Here is a 20,364-nt window from a genome sequence, read left to right as displayed (position 1 = left end):
TCATTAAATAAAAAATATTATGAGGTGAGGGAGGCGGAAATGAAAAGAGGCATTGGAGAAGGAGAAGTGAATGTGATGAACATATGAAGATATGAAGTGATCTGGTGATAATTCAGAAAAAAAAACCTAAATCAATGTTGTTCGTGAACATTATAATCGAGTTTGGTTATGAACTCGTTCACGAGCCTATAACCGAGCCTGCTCGCAAGCGGTTTGTTTATAAATCGAACCGATTCAAGACGAGCTTTTATTGAGCCGATCGCCGAGTTGCTCATGAGCTTTTGTTGAGCCGACCAAATTAATGACAAAATATGCAAAATATTTTTTTAAAACCAACTGATATCCAACTAGTGTAAAACATATGTATATAATTAAGTGTATTTTAATAATATTTGAAATCGATTAAAAATGATTATTTTAGAGATAAAATTATTTTTTACTGTCAATATTATGGTAACATTGTATTTTATAATTAAACATCATTATTAAAACGTTAAGAATAAAATTGATCTTGCTTATTAACATTATATTTTATAATTAAATAAATAAAATTTTAAATTTAGGAAAAAAAAGAAATGCAAATAATAGGTGTTATTTGGATTAATATAAATAAAGAAAAAAAATCTTAAATAAAAAGAAAAAAATAATAATTGATGTTTGAAATCATAATTAATTATATCATTGAAACCAATATAATTATGTCATTGGAAACCAATATAATCGTAAAGATTTAATGGTTAAAATCCAAAAAACATAGTCAAATTACAACAGTTATATATTTCGAATAAACAACATTATTAATATAAGATAAGGGTGTTTTAGTCATAATTAAAAAAAAAACTAATTTCTATCTGGATATCCATCTATCTTTATTGAAATAGAAAACTCTTTCATTTCTCTCTTCACAACCGCTTTTTTCTCTTTTTTTGAGCCATGACGGACTCCGTCGCCGGTGATTCTAGTCCTAACCTCAACCCCAATCCCAATCTGAGCTCCCTAATCCATCCCCGCCGTGAGCCTTTTGAGCACGGTCTCCTCCCAATTCCCAAGCTCATCTTTCCTGACCCTACCCAAACACTTACTCAACTTAGGCAGAAACTCGCTTCCCACCCTCGTATTAACTCTGCCATCCTCGCCGACTCGCTTCAGATCTCCATCGACCATGCTAGGCTCGTTATTGATACGCTCGCCTCTGTTCTCCACTCCGATGCCGACCCGCTTGTCAAGGCCCCACCTGCCGAGATTGATTCTGTGGGAGCCGATTTGCATGATCTGATACTGTTTTTGTATATTCAGTCGTATAAAAGGTTGTTGCCGAGGACGCATAAGGATTCTGCTTCTGTGGCCGATGTCTGGCCCTCTACCTCAGCTTTCGATGGGTACTTGTCGGCTTTATCACCTCTTCAGGTATGTTTTGGTTTTTGAGCGTTAAATTGTATAGAAGCTTGGTGTTGTAATTTATGGTAATTTTGTGCATCTATATCCCAATCGATAGGATTGTATTTTGCTTAAGTCAAAATTTGTGTTTTGTTCAGATTAGAGCCTTTTTTATTTGGGAATGAGACAGTTATTCAAATGTGTTTTTGCTGCCGCCATTCCATCTTGAGTTTTGTTGAATGTATGAGAAATTCGTGGTCTAATTTGGTTGATTATCACATTGTTCCTCCTTGCTCATCTTTATCGCGAATTGTTTGTCATTGTGGCATTTTCTTACAGTGTGACCTGAAACTGAAGGCCGGCTATGCATGGAAGAGAATGCTCTGCAATTTGTTTAAGATGGAATTGAGAGTGTTTGATTTTTTGTTTGCCGGTTGATTATCTAAGTTCCTTAAGCTTTTTGTCAAACATTCCGTAAATACTCTTATATTTGGAAGAATTGCATCAACGTATATTTGTTAAGTTAAGAGAAAGCTCAAATATTTTCTTAAATGGTATACTTATTTTTCTAATTTTGTAGATTTTTATTTTTTTTAATGATTTTATGATTGAAAATCATTTCTTAATTTTATCTTTGGTCTTCCATCCTTTGAACTCCCAACTTTTCTTATTTTATAAATTTCATAAAATTCATTGTTGATAGCGAAACATTGGTTGTGCTCATTTATTTCTCCATGGTGTTGACTACACTATGTCAATTTTATACAAGTATTAGATTGAACAAGAAAGATCTTTAGATACTCTAATTATTGGCTTTCTGTATTAGTTATGCTGGCTATATAGGAGTAAAATGTTCAAGTTCATATAGATTCTTGCTTTCATGCAGAATAGAAAATTAAGTTTATTTTGTAGTGTGATCTTTTTATTCAACTTATTTGCGTTACTTGTAAGTATCGGAATTAGGTGAGTTTAGATTTCTTATTCTCATATTGTTGTGCCATGATGGCATAAAACAAATTAAGTTATATGATGTTAACTGTGATATTAATAAAATAATAAATTAAATATTTGTGACAGGCATGGCCTTTCAACTAGTATCTATGAGCAATTAAGAAAAAGTAAAAAATAAAATAAAGTCCATTTTGGTTATTGGGCAAGATATAAATGTCTATGCACCATCTTCCTAACTTTTATATCATATAGAAAAAAAATTCTAAGTGTTCTTTTGGGTAAGATGCGATGAAGGTTTTTATCTAGAAACTTTTTTTTGGCAGCGGGTGCGATTATCATTTGTTTGATTAATTCCTATGGAATTTTATATCTTGTGAGTGGGCCATCTTATGGTCACTTCTTAGGTTGCATTCTCTAGATTTTTATATTTAACAATGGTTTGGTAATTGGTTTGCTTATTTACAATGTCCATTCAGTAGTTTTGTTCATTTATTGTCTTGTTGTGTAATGCAAAATGTATTTGGCACAAACTTAAACTTTTAAGATCCTGTTTGTTGTGTTTGTATGATAAGATGTTATTACCTTTTATTTACTTCACTTCAAGCCTTCAATAATTTTTCTTTTGACACTATCTCGTATCTCGTATCTTGTTAGCCTTCAATAATTTTTTCTTTTGACACTATCTCGTATCTCGTATCTTGTTGTTCTGATAGTTTTTGTCAGAGTAATTTAGTTAGGTTGAATGTTACTGAAGATTAGTGGCCGGTTATGTTGCAGCTTGTACGTAGCAACAGCCGTAGATTTATGCCATCACAGGCTGATGAAGAGGCTCATCAATTATCCTATTTGCAAAAACACATGGCTAATATTCTCTCTCTTTTGGCTGAGCCAGTGGAAGGAGAAGGCGAAGAGTCTCTGGTTTGTGCAATTATTTCCTTTCTCTCTACTTTTTGGTTACTATACTAATTTTATTTTGAAAAGTGAATATGAATATAAATGAGCGAGCATCGACTAAAATAATGCCTATTCTTTTATTCTTTTTGCTTGTTTTCCTTTCCCCCCCTCCAGTATTATCTTTATCAGAAAACTCTATAGATTTTCAGTGTGAAGCTACTTTTTTACATAACACTCTTGCTTTGCGTGTATTAAAATTGCTTGCATAAACCCTGTTAATTGTACAAATCAGTGTTGGCAGAAAAGATGGAAGTTGTTTTCATGGGAACTTCCTCCTCAAGTCTTTTAGGGTATATACTTAGTCCTGAGGCAGAAAAGCGTGTGGAATACTTTGTCCTGAGCCAGAAAAGTGTGTAGCTGTATAACTGAAATGAAATGTAATGAAAAAAGAACCCGAGTTTTGGCATATATATGATGAATTGCCATTTAAAGTTCGGTTAAGATGTTAAATGTTTTCTGTAGATACAAGATATGCTTTCATCTGTTTTCTTAATCCACCTGAAAACTTGAAAAAGAGCTGAGTGGATCACCCAAAGTATGTTGTTTGCGGTATATACTTTGTTGTATATTAGTTTTACATGGGACTCATTGATATCGTTGGAAATATTTTCCTTTGAAGGCTTGGTACAAGCTTAAGGCAAAGTATGCTTGCTCAAGAAAGTTGATGATTTTGGATTTGCATTCCATAGTATCCTTTTCTTGGTTTACAATGATAAAGATTTCAGGCGAATGACGCTGTAGCGTTTTCTTCCCTTTCGCCCTTGGAAAGAGTGCAATATCATTGTACAGTTTGCTTGGTATTGCTTTTTTTTTTTTCTTGTATGAAATATTGTATATCCTAAAATAAAAATGTTTTTGCTTTTTATGTGCTTTTTAACTTGTAAAGGTTTATCCAAAAATAACAATAACTGTATCTTTCTTGGTGCCTGGATATTTTTTTTTACTCTTGTTGGTATGCTCTTCACCTCAGCCCTAACTTCAAGGTTAATCGCACTGTTTTAGGTTTTGACAGTGGAAGGATTTGAACACCTTGGACTTCTCATTCAATTTGGTGATAGGGCAACAGAAGGAATTTCATTAAGTCAAGCTGCTCCATTTTTTGCCAATTCAGATCCTGACATGCCTGCAGTTCCTGTTCCTGCTGCACAAGTCCATGATTGGATTTCACAAAATATAGCCTCAGCTTTGGAACATATTACTGAAAGACTTTCTGCAAAAGAAAATGGACCATCCAGTGCATCTGATCAGGATGTGGCCATGGCTGATGCCTGTACAAGTTCAATTAAAGCCTCGCCAAGTGCTAGGGGATCTTGTTTTATTGAGGGGATCTCTAAATCCTCATATGTAAAGCAAGCATCAGATCTTAAAGGCTCTTCTGTGAAGGTGAGTTTGTAACAACATTTTTTGTCTTCCTTTATGGTTAATAACAACATAGGATTTTTATTATTCTTGAATTGAGTTACTTAGACTTTATGAAACCTAAGATGCATTTTTAGAAATTAGAACTTTTATGGGCGGGTTCATTAACCACTCTAAAGCTGAATTTGGCTCAAGTAGTCAAGTTTCAAATCCTAAGGATAGGCTGAAAGCTGAAAACACAACCAGCATCTGCTATGGGCTGTGATTATCACATAAAGAAAGCATATTTCATAATATGGTTTTCGCACATCTTGAAAGTTTTTGGATGTTCTATATTCCCTTTCTGATTAGGAAAATTTCTTGGTCCTTTTGGGTCATACCGGGTAAGAGATCTGACAGTACATTAGAATCCTTGCAGCACTTTAAATTTGTGGATTTGATGTCTGAACTTAGTTCTGTTTATCATTTCTGACATGAATGATGTGTAAATTTGTTATCTTAATTGCCCGGGTTCAATTCTTTTTGGATATTCACCATGACGCATTTAGTTGTTGAAACACCTGAAGTTGGACTTGGTCTACAGTTTCCACATGTGTATGGTGAAAGCAAGGAGCATCTTTTAATAAGTTTACTGGTTTACTGTTTGATATTTGGTATTTTTGTTAGAAGCATGGTTTTCTAAACATTAGTGATGGAGAAAAGCTAATAGGATTAACACAAGCTTTTTTAAAAATAACCTAATTGATGAGAAATTTAAGGCTTTTTTCTTTTAGCCATTTTAATTGTGGCTTTTTAGACATTGAGGCCACATTGAGCTTTTGATTAGGCAGTACCTATGAAGCACGGACTCTTCCCCGGGGTCGCCGTGGCCAAGTTGGACTCGCCGGACTCGGGGACTCGGCGGGACACGGCCGGAAAATGGGACACGGGGGACACGGCTAGGGTAAAAAAAAGTTAAAAATTAGGTTGTTTTTTTTTTTTTAATTTTTTTTATAAAATTTAAGGATCAATTATGCAATTTGTCAAAAATCCTAAATTATAATCTCTATCCCACGAATTAGAATTAGGTCTTCTCTCCTTCCTGCGCAAATCGCGATTTCAACCCCTGTGCTGCGTACATCGCAGTTCTCCTAACATCACGATTTCGTTTTTGTTTGGGAATAATCAGAAACAATTTCTTCTCTCCTGGGTTCTTCCTTCTCATGCGCTGCGATTCTTCTCCTTGGTTCTTCTTCTCCTAACATCACTATTCTGATTTGTGATTTAGCATGTTTTTTATATCTAATATATATAAAATTAATTATATAAAATTTGCTGTGTCCCCGCCGCACCCGTGTCTCATATTTTCTAAAAATGCCGTTTGCCGTGTCCGTGCTTCATAGGTCAGTACATTCAATAAAGTTAGGTATTGTTTCAGTTGACACTGAATGATCTTTCTGCTGATAAAGGTTTATGGTCATAGCTTAAGAATAGATGCTAGATGCAATCTGGCAGGCTGTGAATTATGTAGAATTTTTAGAAAATGTTTGAAGCACAAAGCACTTGTATGTTCTGTCTAAAAGTGGATCACATCACATTAAAATTACAATGGGATTTTGTTTCTGAGGATGTCATATATCCATGAACCTTAGGCGGTGGCATATGCTCAGATCTGATCAAGCCAGCCAATGCTATCATTGCTTCCATGAACATTTTATTTTCTTGATTCAGTGATCTTAAAAAAGGAGTGTAAGTTTAGCGGCCGTAGGAGTAGGGAGGCAGGGACAATCACCCTAGATGGGAGAGTTGTTCAGGCCTCGGATTGCTTCCGGTATTTAGGATCTATTATCCAAACGGATGGAGAAGTAGATGGAGATGTTGCCCATAGGATTAAAGCTGGTTGGTCGAAGTGGAAGAGTGCTACGGGTTTCCTTTGTGATCCCGGCATGCCTAATAGATTGAAGGGAAAATTCTACCGGACGGCAATTAGACCAGCATTGTTATATGGTACGGAGTGTTGGGCAGTGAAACACTGCCACATCCATAAGATGTCGGTGGCGGAGATGCGTATGTTGAGATGGATGTGTGGTCACACGAGAAAGGACCGGGTGCGTAATGAAATAATTAGGACAAAAGTAGGGGTTACATCTATTGAGAATAAAATGAGAGAAAACCGACTAAGGTGGTTTGGCCATGTGAGACGTAGAGCGCTTGATGCGCCGGTTAGGAGAACCGAAGAGTGGCAAAGGGATGTAGTGGTGAGGGGTAGGGGAAGACCTAAGCAAACTTGGAGGAGGGTGATCGAGAGTGATATGAGTTTATTGGGAATTGAGGAAAATATGGTAGTGGATAGGACGGAGTGGAGGGAGCGAATCTGTGTCGCTGACACGACTTGATTTTCACGGTTTTATATGATGGTTCATGTTAGCCGACCCCGAATCATTTCGGGACTAAGGCTTTGTTGTTGTTGTTGTTGTTGTTGTAGTGATCTTAAAAAAAGAGAACATCTGTCTATGTCAGGGAATTTTTTGGAATATATTCTTTTACAAATTTCTTTCTTTGTTGTTTCTCTTTTCTGTTACTTTGACAATCTCTTATATTGCAGGTTTTGAATTGTCATGATTCTGTCATTTACATCTTAGCACCCTTGAGATATGCGACTGTTTATGGATCCTCTGACACTACAATAGTTCTTGGGGCCGTTGGCAAGGTAATAGTCATTACTTATTTACTACATTGCACTGAAACTTTGGTTTTAAAGCGTCTCACATTTCTGAAATGTTCCGGAAACCAGAACTCTCAGAAACTTGTATGAAAATCTTCACGTGACGTTTCCGTAATTTAAAAAAATTAGAAACTCGTTTTTTAAAATCTGGAAACTGATTTCCTAGTAGGAAATAATGCATTTCCAGATATGGGTCAATGTTAATCACATGTTCAATAAATCCCTAATATTTTCTACATCATTTTGTACAAGCTTTCAAATTAAAAAAATCTTTTCTTTTCCTGTTTTACGTGACTTGTATGTAATTATCTTTAATATTTACACGTTTCCGCTTCCTATATTTTTTCCAAATATCGTTTCCCGGTTTCCATGCAACATAGCTTATTTATTTTATTGGTTCCATCTGTCAATATGTCATCCATTTAGTCGTTGTGCATCTGTGTGATGCATAGCATGCAAATATGCTTGAAACCTGATAGAAACCTAGAGACACAGGCACATTAAAATAGAGCTTGTATTGATAGTTCTTCTCAGGTAACCAGAAAGGAAAACAAGCTTACGATACTGGACCTAACAAAGATAGAAAGGAAAAAAGGTGAAATGAATTGAGACTAGCTCAATCCCCATAGGAAGAATGAACTTCCCTCTCTACAAATAGAGCCTATGCTTAATGCCGCCAAACAAATTTTGTATCATTTCATATCTCCTCCTCCTTCTAAACACTACTGCCCTATGCCAGAAATACCCCTTGCCAGCATGTCGTAGCTGACTCTCCTTACAGCTTGCCCCCTTCTAGAATATTCCTACCAATGGGCTAGTTCTGGGTAAAATGGATATAATCCTGAAATATATTATTGTCCACTTCTATATTTGAATGTAGTGCGATAGAGTAAGGATTGGTTACAATGGAAGATCTTTTCATATATTAACCATCGTCCATTTTTCCTTTCAAACAATGGTGATATAATTGTATTATTTGTGATTAGCATTAGGAATATACTTAGTTGATAGTTGATACATGAATCCAGCATAAGCGTCTTATCCACCTGTTTACTCAATGTTGTGCCTTTTGGAATCTTTCTACTGATCATGGAAGGATGTACCATCTCACATTTTCCTTGAAAGTTTGTTTCTAGTAGCACACAGATATTTGTGATGTAGAATGGTCTAAGAAACACTTCATTTTTAGTTTTGATTCTTTCATATGGTCAATAGAATTAGATTTCCTCCTGAAGCAACTAAACAACATTGTAGACCTGTTTCAGTAAGGAACTACTGAGAACAAGTGTGGAAAATGCTGTCATCCTTTCCTTTTATGACTATATGAAAGTTTTTTTATTTTTTATTTGTTGTTTGGAAAAGTTAGGCATGAACTGACAAATAATTACCAATAAATTAATTTATTTTGCAAATAAATTTGTTTATTGGTGTCATTTGTCATTTATTTTTAACTGTTTCATCTAGTGTTTCCTCGTGTAGCTGGTTTCATGTTAAAGGTTTTAGATTTTAACTGAATTGGATATATGTTCTACAATTTTGTTTTCTTCCTCTCTGTCAACATTTAACCATGCTGCTGATTGGAGGTAAAATAAAATGTTGATTTTTTTTTTTCTTTTTGTTTTTTCTCTTTTGTAAATAGAAATGGATGGCATGGCATGGCATGGCATGGCATTTCTCATACACGTTTCTATTTTCTTATGTAGGCCGTTAGGATTGAACATTGTGAACGCGTTCATGTGATTACAACGGCAAAGCGAGTCTGTATTGCCAATTGTCGTGAGTGTATGTTCTTTCTGGGGGTCAACCAGCGACCACTCATGGTTGGTGATAACCATAAGCTGCAGGTGAGTTGGTCAATAGTGTTCCGTTTTCCTACTTTCTTGTGTGATAGCATATAACTACCATGGCCAATTTGTTACACAAATAATCAATTAGACTTTTTTTTCCCCTGAGAATGTTGCATGCTTTAGTTTTTATCTGTTCTTGAGAACATATTTCTATGGGAACCTTTATATGGTTTTGTTCATCAAAATTGAAAATCATTTAAATTTGCAGTCATTTGATGATTACTGTTTTACATAGACAATATCATCGAATTTCTTTTTAGAAATATTGATTTTTGTTCTTAATTGTTCTGACATCTTTTTAATAGCCTGGTTTTTCTCTCTTGATTACATTGTCATCTAGTAAAGTTTAAGAAATAGGAACTAGGGTGTAGGAAAGAGGCACAAGTGAAATGTGCCTGTAGTGTCTCCGGCATTTAGTATGATCCTGGTATAAATACATTTTTCAATATGGTTGTGATGTATTTTAATGCAAGGAGAATTAAATATGACTTATCATCCTCTAGCAATCTGTGATATCATTGGGCCATCCCTGTGTTTTTTAAATGTTATGTTAATTATCAATGCTGCTGTTGGCTGGCAAATCTGTTGAAACTTGAAACGCTATTTAAAGTATTTTGTTTTTAGTGGGAACATCCATATGCTGCTAAGCTTAATGAGAACTTGTTAAATGAATGAGTCTGATGTTATTTGGAACTGGGCAAGTTTAAAAGGAAATTTTTTCTGTTTGATGTCAGTTTTATGCTATTCTTCTTATTATTGTTATTATTATTATTACTGAAGCCTTGAATTTTACCAGTTGAATCTGGTTACTTTTTTAATTATCTTCTTCTCAACCTTTACCTAATATGTTTGTAAACTTCTTCCTTCTTGCAATCAGGTGGCACCTTACAATACATATTACTCAGAGTTGGAAGAACACATGGCTGAAGTGGGAGTTGTTGCAACTATCAACAGATGGGATGATCCCTTGGCCTTGGGAGTGGTTGACCCACATGATTCATTGTCACATCCTGCTGGCGGCTCTGATGTTCAAGCTGAGTCAGCTTCACGCCTGGACCCTGATCAATTAACAAAATTTCTGGTATGCTATTTGCTTATCCCATTTTGGTAAGAGGAGTTGTTGGCTTTGGCGTTGTGCTTGAGGTGTCTCAGTTTTTCTGTTTGTGATCAAATAAGTTTGAATTCATCCCTGCTACTTGCTTTTCCTGTATTTTAGTTCTTCGTAGTTATCTGCTTCTTAGAGAGAGAGTATAAGAATAGTGTCATGGAATAACTTTTCTTTTCTTTTCCTTTCCTTGACGCTCAGATTCCAAACTGGATTAGTGGTGAAACTCCTGGATCAACACAAGATAACCCATTTCCATTACCAGAAGCGTACCTGTCATCTAAGCAGAGAAATGTATGCCATTCTGATTAAAATAGAGGACTCAAGCTGTATACTGTATAGTATATAAGTTTGCATCGTTGTAGTTGTCAATAATGATTTGCATTTTGTTGGGGTGGATAATTTTTCCAGTGCCATAATGTGGTTAATTTCTTATGTATATCAGCAAAAGAATTTGGGGGAGATAAAGCAATTATTGAAGGAAGCTCCTCTTGAAGAAAATCGGAAGCGGGAACTATCAAGTGCACTGCATCTATTATTCAAGGACTGGTTATATGGTAATATTCATAATCTCAACAGAGTAATCCTCAATTATGATAGGTTATGCAATTCTAAACATGTCGGAAGTGTCATTGATGTGTGATGTAAATATGAGCCTAGCAGTCCTAAGCTAGTAACTTCGCCCAACCTGTCCACTGTTGGGAAAATGTTCAAGACAAGGAAATGAGGAGGAGGGTGTGTTTGATGGGGGCTGTGGTTTTTATGACAAAAACTTGATTTAACAAATCTCGAGTGTCATTGTTATTCTGCTTGGAACCTCAGCTATTTATTTTTTCACCAACAGCGAACTGTTTCATTTCTGGATTCTTGTATTTTTGGTCCATATACTGGAATACAACGTTTTTCATCAAGACTCCTAAAACCTCCCAAGTTGTGAATTATGGTACACCTTGTTATGAAAATTATTAGTAGATATCAAGTCATCGCTATATTTGTTGCATTTCTGTAGATCTTATGTTGGTTGCATGGGCAATTTAGCGAGAGTGCATGTTCCGGGAATAGGTCTGTCAGTTAGGCCAAGGGGGCTGCCTGTTTAGGAAAGTGAGAGTAGATATGCCAATTTTTCATTCAGAATAATCTGATGCAAGTTTGTTTTGTTAGATTTGGTTACTATCTGATCTTTGCACTTCCGTACTGGTATCTTGGTTGTACTTGATCGTAATGGCTACTTTGGAGTTTGAGGACATGAGTTGATAAAATCAAGTTTCTTGAAAGAACTTTTGTTTTGTTGACGCTTGTAGTTTGTTATTGTACTTGTTAGTAAGAGCAAGTGCTAGGTTTAAATACTATTTTTCATTTCTGCCCCTTGAAGGTGGTTTGACAAATGTAGCTTTCTTAAGTACTTCTTTTTAATTTGAATCAGTTTTTGCTTTGTTTTTTTGGATTCCATACTAAGGGGCTCAATTAAAAGCAGTAAATTAGAGAGTTAGTGACAATTACTCATTTACTCTGCTAAGTTGTTAGGGCTTAATGCATTTACATCACCTAAACTACATCTTATCTGAACCATATTATTCCCACTTCTATTATTGTTATTATTATGTCATGAAATCTGAAAATAAGCATCTAGCTACCTCTAGAATTTTGTGCATAAACTTACTTGACGGTTGTTAATTTTAATTAATTATTTGGTATATTAACTAGTTATTGGTTTGGTTGGTTGCATACAGCTTCAGGGAATATCCGTCAGCTTTACTGCCTACAAGGTGATTAATGATGAATGGGGAATGCAGGTCATAAAAGAGATGGTACCAGTAGGCTTTCTGGTGATATTTTATATTACAGCTCCATTCATTTTGATAGCACTAGAGGCAGCTGAAAATCATCCCTATGTACTTTGGAATCGAACACATTGTCCGATGACAGTGGTGCACAGAATACATTGGTCACGCTAATCTCACTGTAATATTTTTTTGGAAGGAAAGATATTCTTGCTGTAGTATTTGTTAACCTAGGTTCGCAATCTGTGAATTTACCTCTTCCTTTTTTTAGCTTCCTCTTCCCTAAATGTTGGATCATTTTTTTAGTTCATTTTTTTGGGGGGTTTTCCTCATTGGTTGTTTATATTCTACGTCATTCTCTGGCATGGATTTCTTCTTTGAATTAAAAGTGGAATCAGGATATTAGAGGTAACGGTGTCGTGAAATATCACAGCATCTTTCAAGTAATGATGTCCTATGATGAAAATTTTGAAATGCCTTCTATAAAAGCTCTCCAGTGTGTTGACCATAAATATATTTTCAATTATATAGAGTAAAAAATGTTAAATTATAAATATTTGTTGAGCAAGTAAGGTCCCTTTGGAGTTTTTTATTTTATTTTTGCAGCTTGAATCCAGTAAAATGGATGGTACAATTACAAAAAGAAAAAGAAAAAACATATATATAATATATTGCCATTATTATGTATTACTCTATTTGGTAAAAGATGTAACTTGAACTGCATTTCTTTGTATAAGTTGATATGATTTTTATTATTTGATCCAGGATGAAACTATTTTTTTTATCTTGAAATTTCGATCTTGTAGGATGGAATGCTTGCAGCTTAAAGCGCTATTGGCTCTTTCACCTATACAAAAAATTGGTTTTTCTTCATCTATTATTATTTGATTTATTGTTTAGTAACATTTCTTATCTGAACTATATATAATGTTGGTCTTTATTCCTTAATTCATTATTTGTTGGTATTTGTTTTATTGTTAATTAAAATTTGTGAAATCTCAACAATTATAACTGATCATAGTTATGTTGTTAAAAGTTTCATTGGATTTTTTATGGATCGAGTTTGTGTGATATAGGTTGAGCTTTGAACTGAAAGCAAAACAATAATGTTAGTTGTGTACTTATCAAAGCATAACGATGAATGATTTTATGATCTCAAATCTCAATGTACAAAGAAACCTCCTGAAAAACCTGCTCTACAAAAACCTCTTGAGCTAATAAAGACAGGCAGGCGGATTCAGCCAGCCGGGACCAGTTCAAGCAGCTTCTCTGCTTGGTCCGGAAAGAAGGTGATGAATAAATATGCACCTACATACATTGTTAACTAGGATTATCAGAAACCATTTACAAAAAAATAATCAAGCTCTATATATGCGTCAAAAGAACATACAGATGAGTACAGTTCCAAGTACTGCTGAGATTTTCCCTTGAATTGTGATCAAACCAGCTTTACCAGCATTTTGTAATTCAGTAGACCCTTCTGAATCAAAAGTTCCTGCAGAAACAAACCCCTTTGCTTTTCTTATTTTTGCCTAGACAACAAATTTCACTACAAAGCAAAGAAATGAACCTGGTTTTACAGATTGAAGGCCTGATGTTATGCATGCTATATTCTGGAAACCGGCTTGCTCTAACTTATTTGCTGCGGCCGTTGACCTTCACATTAAGAAAACTCTCTGTCAAATGGTTTCAGGCAACATCATATGTTATGAAGAACTAAACCACTACAATATGGTCATGGACAGTGACGAATCCATGATCAAAAGGCTATTCTTATATCTATGGGTGCTTAAAAGAAATTTTAGACGCCTTTATCCAAAAAACTAAAGCTCCATACACATATTCAGTAGAATAATCAATAACAGTGGGTGCTCAAGCCCCCTCAGGTCTGTCCCTGGCCATGGATAGGATGTCTAAAAGAGGCCAGATTGATTCTGTTATTGAAGCACTCCCAGGCATTGATGTAAGCATTTTCTAAGGGGAATTTTTGCAGCTTTATGGCTTCCAAAAAGGCACTTGTTAAAGATATACCACTCAACTCTAGGTCTATTCAAAATGAAGTGTGAAGGTGAGATGTAGCCAGTTGGTATAAAGCTGCTATTAAAAACAGGCCCTTTCTGCCAAAATGGTTAATTTGGAAGTCGCTCAAGCTTTTGAGGTAATAACATTAACAAGCCTCTAAACTGAAGCGAAGTTCAGAAAGATTTTTTTGCTATAATTTTGGGAGTGATAAACACTACTTGTAACGACCCAATATGTCAGGATAAAAGACCTAAACAAGGAGCCGTCTTAAAGAATAGCATAGAAATAAGAATAGATTGAATGACACGTCAGACATTAAGAGAGAACAACCGGCTATATTAGTAAAATGTGTTTCGTAAGACACGTTTTAAAATAGTTAATGAAGTGGACAATAACCATATAGTATTAGGTCAGTACTTCTCTCTACAGATTGATCCACATGAGGTTTCCACTACTACAAGAGATAGGTCAAAGTGTAATACGACCTTTTCAGTATTCAACACAGTAGGATTTAAGAAATTTTGAGAGGTAAATTACATCCATGTAACTCAATTTTGTTCTTACTAACATGATGATCATTTAACTTCCAAATCGGACATAAAAATCACTCTAAGTTTGCCCGTTATTCATATAAACGACCTTTACCCTTTCACCACTACAATACTAAATAACCATACATTGCAGAGTTGATGTAAATAATATCCTAAACACTTAATTTTTAAATTTTTTGGTTTGAAATCATTTAGGTATCGTTTGTCCAAGTAATTGACTAGAGAAAGAAAGTAGCAGATCAATAACTAACCTTAAGCCTCCTTGGCATACTAGTAATACTTTACTTTCAGGTGAAATTTGGGTCTTTACAGATTCGAGAAATTCAGGATTTGGCTTAGTGAATGGGATTCCAAAGAAGAGACCTGAAAAATTGTTGTGCACAGTCCTCTTCACAAAGGTGCCTGCAAAATAATTAATGATGATTAAATTAAAATAATTAAGGAGCAGGAGCAGGAGCAGGAGAGCAGGATTACCTAAATCATTATCTTCATTTAAAATAAAAAGAGGAACATGGTAAGATGATTTAATATGAGCTCTATCATACTGAGTTTTGTCTCGAACATCGAGTACTGAATATCCTTCATCTGCAACAAGTTTCTTTGCTTCATCTGCATTTACATAATTCACTTCAGCTCTAATCCCTAACTTTCTCCAACTATTTGGTCTCCTGGTGTGATTTCTCCCAAATTTCTGGAACTTGCTGAAAACAACACCATTACATTACATTAATGTTGATTATAAAAGAGAAGGATAAAATCTTATTCTGAAAGAATTAATTACCTAGTGGAAGAAGAGATGGTTAAAGAAGAAGTGGCCATCCCAGCCAATGCCATCGACATGTTTGTTTCTATGTTTCTAGCACCTTCTCTAGGTTCGGTTTCCATACAGAAAGATGAGTTCAATATGAATGCCCCCATGAAATTTCAAATAGCCAATGGGTTGCTGCCATGTGCCACTTGTTCAATCTTACTTGAAACAGAGCAAGTATCTAATTCTGATCTGTCCATATGGATAAATTAATTGACAAGTTAGACTGTCTGTGTACCCCTCCACATCATACGACTGTCTTTAATTAACTTTAGTTGAAATAAAATAATTATGTCCTTGTTTAAGAGATTGGGAAGAGATGAAAAAATTGAGTACAATATATTTTCTTCCCCGGTCTTTATTCATTAAAATGATTGAGATTTCAAAAAGGTTAAGAAGTAAATATTACTAAATAAGCGAAGGAATTGAGGTAAATATTAACATTTTCGTTAAATCAAATGATAAATACTACTAAATGAACAGGGTACCAAGCTATGAATTCCTACCCCTAGCTTCGTGAAAGGACAAAAATTCCCTTTCAGATGTTTTGGGTGGGAATCCACCTTTTTTTTGTCCTCTCGATACGCAGGCGTGTGGCTATCACGCCCCACTCGGGCGTGATAGCCACACGCTCGACCACACGGTGAGGTGTGTGGTTATCACACCCGACCGCAGGGTGGGGCGTGACAGCCACACGTCTGCGTGTTGGGAGGGCAAAAAAATTTAGCCCGTTATGCGAGTGAACCTGTAAATCGATACAATTTTAATTAAAACCTGTAACAATAATATAAATTCATGAATAAATATTATTAATTAAAATAAATAAATTCATATACATCAATCAATGTAATCTAGTCCATGTCGCTCTCCTGTCAGCATATATATTGTCCAAGTGATGAACACTCGGTTCACGAAATCTATGCCATTAGGTGGCAAAGGGAGGTACTGAAAATCCAGGTCTTAAATAAAAACGTATGTAGTGTTCAAAATCCTCCAAATGACAATCTCTCGCTCCGGTGGTCTTCCATCGTCCGAATGCATCGGCAGTATAGTACAACATCCTAACCGTGGCGCAGTAAAAAGGAATATCACTGCATTCAACACAGATGCAACAACATATAAGTCATTCAGACTCACCATCTAGTGAGATTGACCTCACCCCGCTCCTGTCCATCTAATATGCGTGAGGACATCATCTAGTCGGTTCTAGAACACTGATGCATACAGATCACGGTGGGTGCGCACCTCATTTTCTATAAGCACTCTCATCAGCTTCCACTCCTCCTGATTATTTGTGACAGCATCGGCTAAAATACGAAATCCACAGTTACCATTTGATACAACATCTAGGTATCCAGTAATATATGGTACGATTAGTCCCCGAATCCTATGTAAATGTTGGTATCCGCTGATATCCGCATCAAATTCGGCTGTAAATATGAACATATGAAGTTCGTCAGTGATAATATATTTACTTTAACATGAACTTATTTATTACGAAAATAAAATATGCCCGGCATCTCATTGTTATGTATAGAGGACAATGAGCTTCGACCTCGACTACGACTACTCCTCGAAGTAGAAGACCGAGCACGATCACATGCACCCTGACTGTACCCCCATGCACTCGGATTTCGCTTTGTAGATGAATTCCCCTTTGGTCTACCCCTAACTGTGTCTTTGACCTCGGGTTCTTTGTAACTGCATTGATTCGGGTTAATTTGATCATGGATGTAGACAGATATGCTGCGCACCATTGCAGGATCTAATTTGTCAACCTTTTCCACAAGAGAGTGAAAAAACCGGTGATCCTCGGACCCGTCACCATATACGGAAGCAGTAACTAGTATGTCACTCAAACTATCAAATGCAAGAGCTCTCCAAAAAGGATGGATGCGCTCCACACTAACCGATGTATTCGACTCAATATATTTTTTAATTTCACATGCACAAGGAATACCATGAGTCATGGGCAACACACATCCGCATTGCTGAAACACATCCACACTCAAATCACGTATACGTACAATCTCATCATACATTACCCGCAAACAGTGATGTGAAACATATAAGTTGAGGTACGTGAAAGGAGCTACACAGTGAGACATCACAGATCTTCGTCTCGAGTCCTCCAGTGAGTATCTGGTGGTTATATACAGTAAAACACATTACAAAACTAATTTGTTACAATTAAAAAGATTAAATTTAATAACAGAAAAGATGTCTTACTTGATCGCATCGATCTGGGCCTCAATGTCCTTGTTCACCTTCGCCCACACTATATCGAGTGCACCAGTAAATGAATTCAACCACTGCTTTAACTGTGCATGTGAACTCTCCACTCGACATGTTGTTGTGTTTCCTAAGTGCAACACCTTGTTCATCCATGCTCGATAGAACTTATCCTTATGCACTAGCCATGTGGTCTCCATATACTGTATCACACGAGGCCATTTGGCAGAAATATTCTTCATGCTTATCACTGTCTCCTCATATTGGGATACTATCGGGGCTTCAATTATATTTTTCCATTTGGTATTCTTAAAAAATTCTCCAAAAACCTTCAATCCACACAACTTGCCTACTTTATCCTCCACATCTTTATTAATATGCCATGTACACAATAAATGATGAGTTTCAGGAAAAACCTCACCAACCGGTCTCATCAATCCTAACTCCCAGTCAGTAGCAGTGGCTGTCGGATGAACATCAGCTCCAAGCAAAAGCCTCAATTTTTCTAAAACCCACATATAACTACCCTCAGTCTCATCCTTCATAATTGCATAGGCAATCAAGAAGTTCTTATTTGAAGGCGTCATTCCAATGATCTCAAAAAATGGCATTTTATACTTGTTTATTTTATATGTTGAATCCATATCAACAAACAAGTAGTAGGATCGGAACAGCGTGATCGAAGTAGGATGTGCCATAAAGAGGTGAGTCACAACATTACTGCCCTGCTCCGCTTGCGTCCAATGTATGTACTCCATATCTATAGCAAGCCTATAAAACTGACTGATTACATCCCGACCCTCAAAACTCTCAGTCCTTATTTTTTCCCTGTAATTATACGCATGTCTTTGGGTTGGGCAATCCTTAGGGTGTTTTTCTTTAATTGCTGCAAAAATAGCACAAGGTTTTGCTTGAGCTGCACTCATTTGACGAACAAATTTTTTTTGAACCGGGGCTTAGTCTGCTCATCTGTCGATAGCCCTGACGATATACAAACAATCTATGATTGTGTTGTCCTCTCTCTTTAGCAACCCATTTACCACCCAACCCCCTAATTCAGCGATTTTCAGAACCTTCACCTGGAATTTCCAACCACATAATTTAGTTTCCGTATTCCTCCGCACTACTTCCTCCATATCCCTATCCCTATTCCTTTGAGTATTCTTTATACCACAGGCACATTTTACCAATATCCATTTTAACTTGCCCCTTGTCTTGTGAGAAGCTATAGTTAACTCGAAGCCAAGCCGAATCACCATCTGTTTTGCCCAGTTAAGAGCTTCCTAGTATGACTCAAACGTCTGTACAGGAAAAAAATTCCGCACTGTAATCGACATCGTTACCTTCGAAGTCTTCTAACGAAACCTGCAAATGATAGCTAACGAACATTAGACTCAATTACGATCAATTTCGTCAATTTTTCGGTGCCCAAACCCCTAAAATCCAATTTTCAGGGTATTGGACATGTGAGCATCACGCCTCCACACACGATTAACGATGCTTGGTAAAATGTGACATGTAACAACTTATAGCTAAATTACACAGAGTCACCACACGATCTACTAGACTAGGAAATTAGTATAGTAGATAGAGCACTCGACTACCATACCCTTCAGAGATAGGTTCAGGACATTCACTCACTCATCTCTAATGTTAAATTAGTTTAAACTTTAATGCTTAATTAATTTCGAATAATACTACGATTGATTGATTAATGTAAATGTGAGTAAAATGGAAAGCGGTAAATAAATTAATTACATATTTACAATCAATGAATAAACGGGGGATACAAAATATCAAACTAAGATATACAACATGAGATACAACCCTATATATATATATATATATATATATATATATATGTGTGTGTGTGTGTGTGTGTGTGTGTGTGGAAGAGTTCTCAATGGTGACTCTCCATGGATGGAGACTAATAAAATATGATTAAATGACCTGCTATAGCAGGTTACTAAGAGGTTATCAGGTTACTAAAGACATATTTCTCTCTCCCTAATAAATTTATTTTCTCTTTTTAAGAAAGTTTTTCTCTCTATAATAAATGATTATCCACATTTTTCAAAAATACTTACCCTCTCCATAATAAATTCATCATAAAAATAATTGGTACATAAAATTATCAATAAATCTATTTGGATATCTGATCAAAAATATAATGTTGTTTCCATTGTGGCTTTTTATTAATCTATTCAAATACTTAAACATTGTATTTGCAAGTAATTAGTACTATATTTTATATGAACACACGAATTTGAGTGTTGAGAAAGAATTCAATTGAAAAAATTAAGAAAAATTATTATATATTCCATTGAAATTTGTAAGAACCATAGTTGTATTGATTACTATTATTTACAGTATTATGCACTGTTTCGTTAGTTTTGATTTTATTTTAGTCTTAATTTGGTTTTGTATATTTTTCTTTTTCATTGTTTGACAATGACACTAGAAAATATTTTACGGTGTTTGTTTATCATATAAAATACTTTTCTATCACTAACTTAAAAGTATAGAATGTTATATATTTTTTCATGTTTTCGCATTTTTTTGCACTTAACGTTTTTCTCATTTTTACTTTTTTTATTTTTGTTCCGTGTTTGCTTCTTCTGTTTTCATGTTTATACCAATTTTCACTTTTTTTTTGTTTTTTATTTTTGTTTC

At 35.4% G+C, this 20,364-nt stretch overlaps 2 protein-coding genes across 2 annotated transcripts; one reads left to right on the top strand and one right to left on the bottom strand.

Moving 5' to 3' along the window:
- The first annotated feature begins 879 nt into the window (after window positions 1-879).
- Window positions 880-12,421, top strand: LOC136209470 (uncharacterized). The gene is made up of 9 exons (XM_066000942.1): window positions 880-1,407; window positions 3,106-3,246; window positions 4,285-4,665; window positions 7,226-7,330; window positions 9,049-9,189; window positions 10,070-10,273; window positions 10,499-10,591; window positions 10,743-10,854; window positions 12,028-12,421. Exons 1-9 carry the CDS (start codon window positions 934-936, stop codon window positions 12,069-12,071), a joined length of 1,695 nt encoding a protein of 564 aa, XP_065857014.1. The 5' UTR covers window positions 880-933; the 3' UTR covers window positions 12,072-12,421.
- Window positions 12,422-13,205: 784 nt separating this feature from the next.
- LOC136209472 (rhodanese-like domain-containing protein 9, chloroplastic) lies at window positions 13,206-15,585 on the bottom strand. The gene is made up of 6 exons (XM_066000943.1): window positions 15,433-15,585; window positions 15,126-15,352; window positions 14,903-15,053; window positions 13,649-13,734; window positions 13,469-13,573; window positions 13,206-13,386 (listed from the first exon to the last, which is right to left on the bottom strand). Exons 1-6 carry the CDS (start codon window positions 15,567-15,569, stop codon window positions 13,316-13,318), a joined length of 777 nt encoding a protein of 258 aa, XP_065857015.1. The 5' UTR covers window positions 15,570-15,585; the 3' UTR covers window positions 13,206-13,315.
- Window positions 15,586-20,364: the final 4,779 nt, after the last annotated feature.

Source organism: Euphorbia lathyris, chromosome 10, assembly GCF_963576675.1.
Source record: "Euphorbia lathyris chromosome 10, ddEupLath1.1, whole genome shotgun sequence".
NCBI lineage: Eukaryota > Viridiplantae > Streptophyta > Magnoliopsida > Malpighiales > Euphorbiaceae > Euphorbia > Euphorbia lathyris.
The sequence above is the reverse complement of the archived record's forward strand: the minus strand, read 5'-3'. Positions and strand labels throughout refer to the sequence as shown.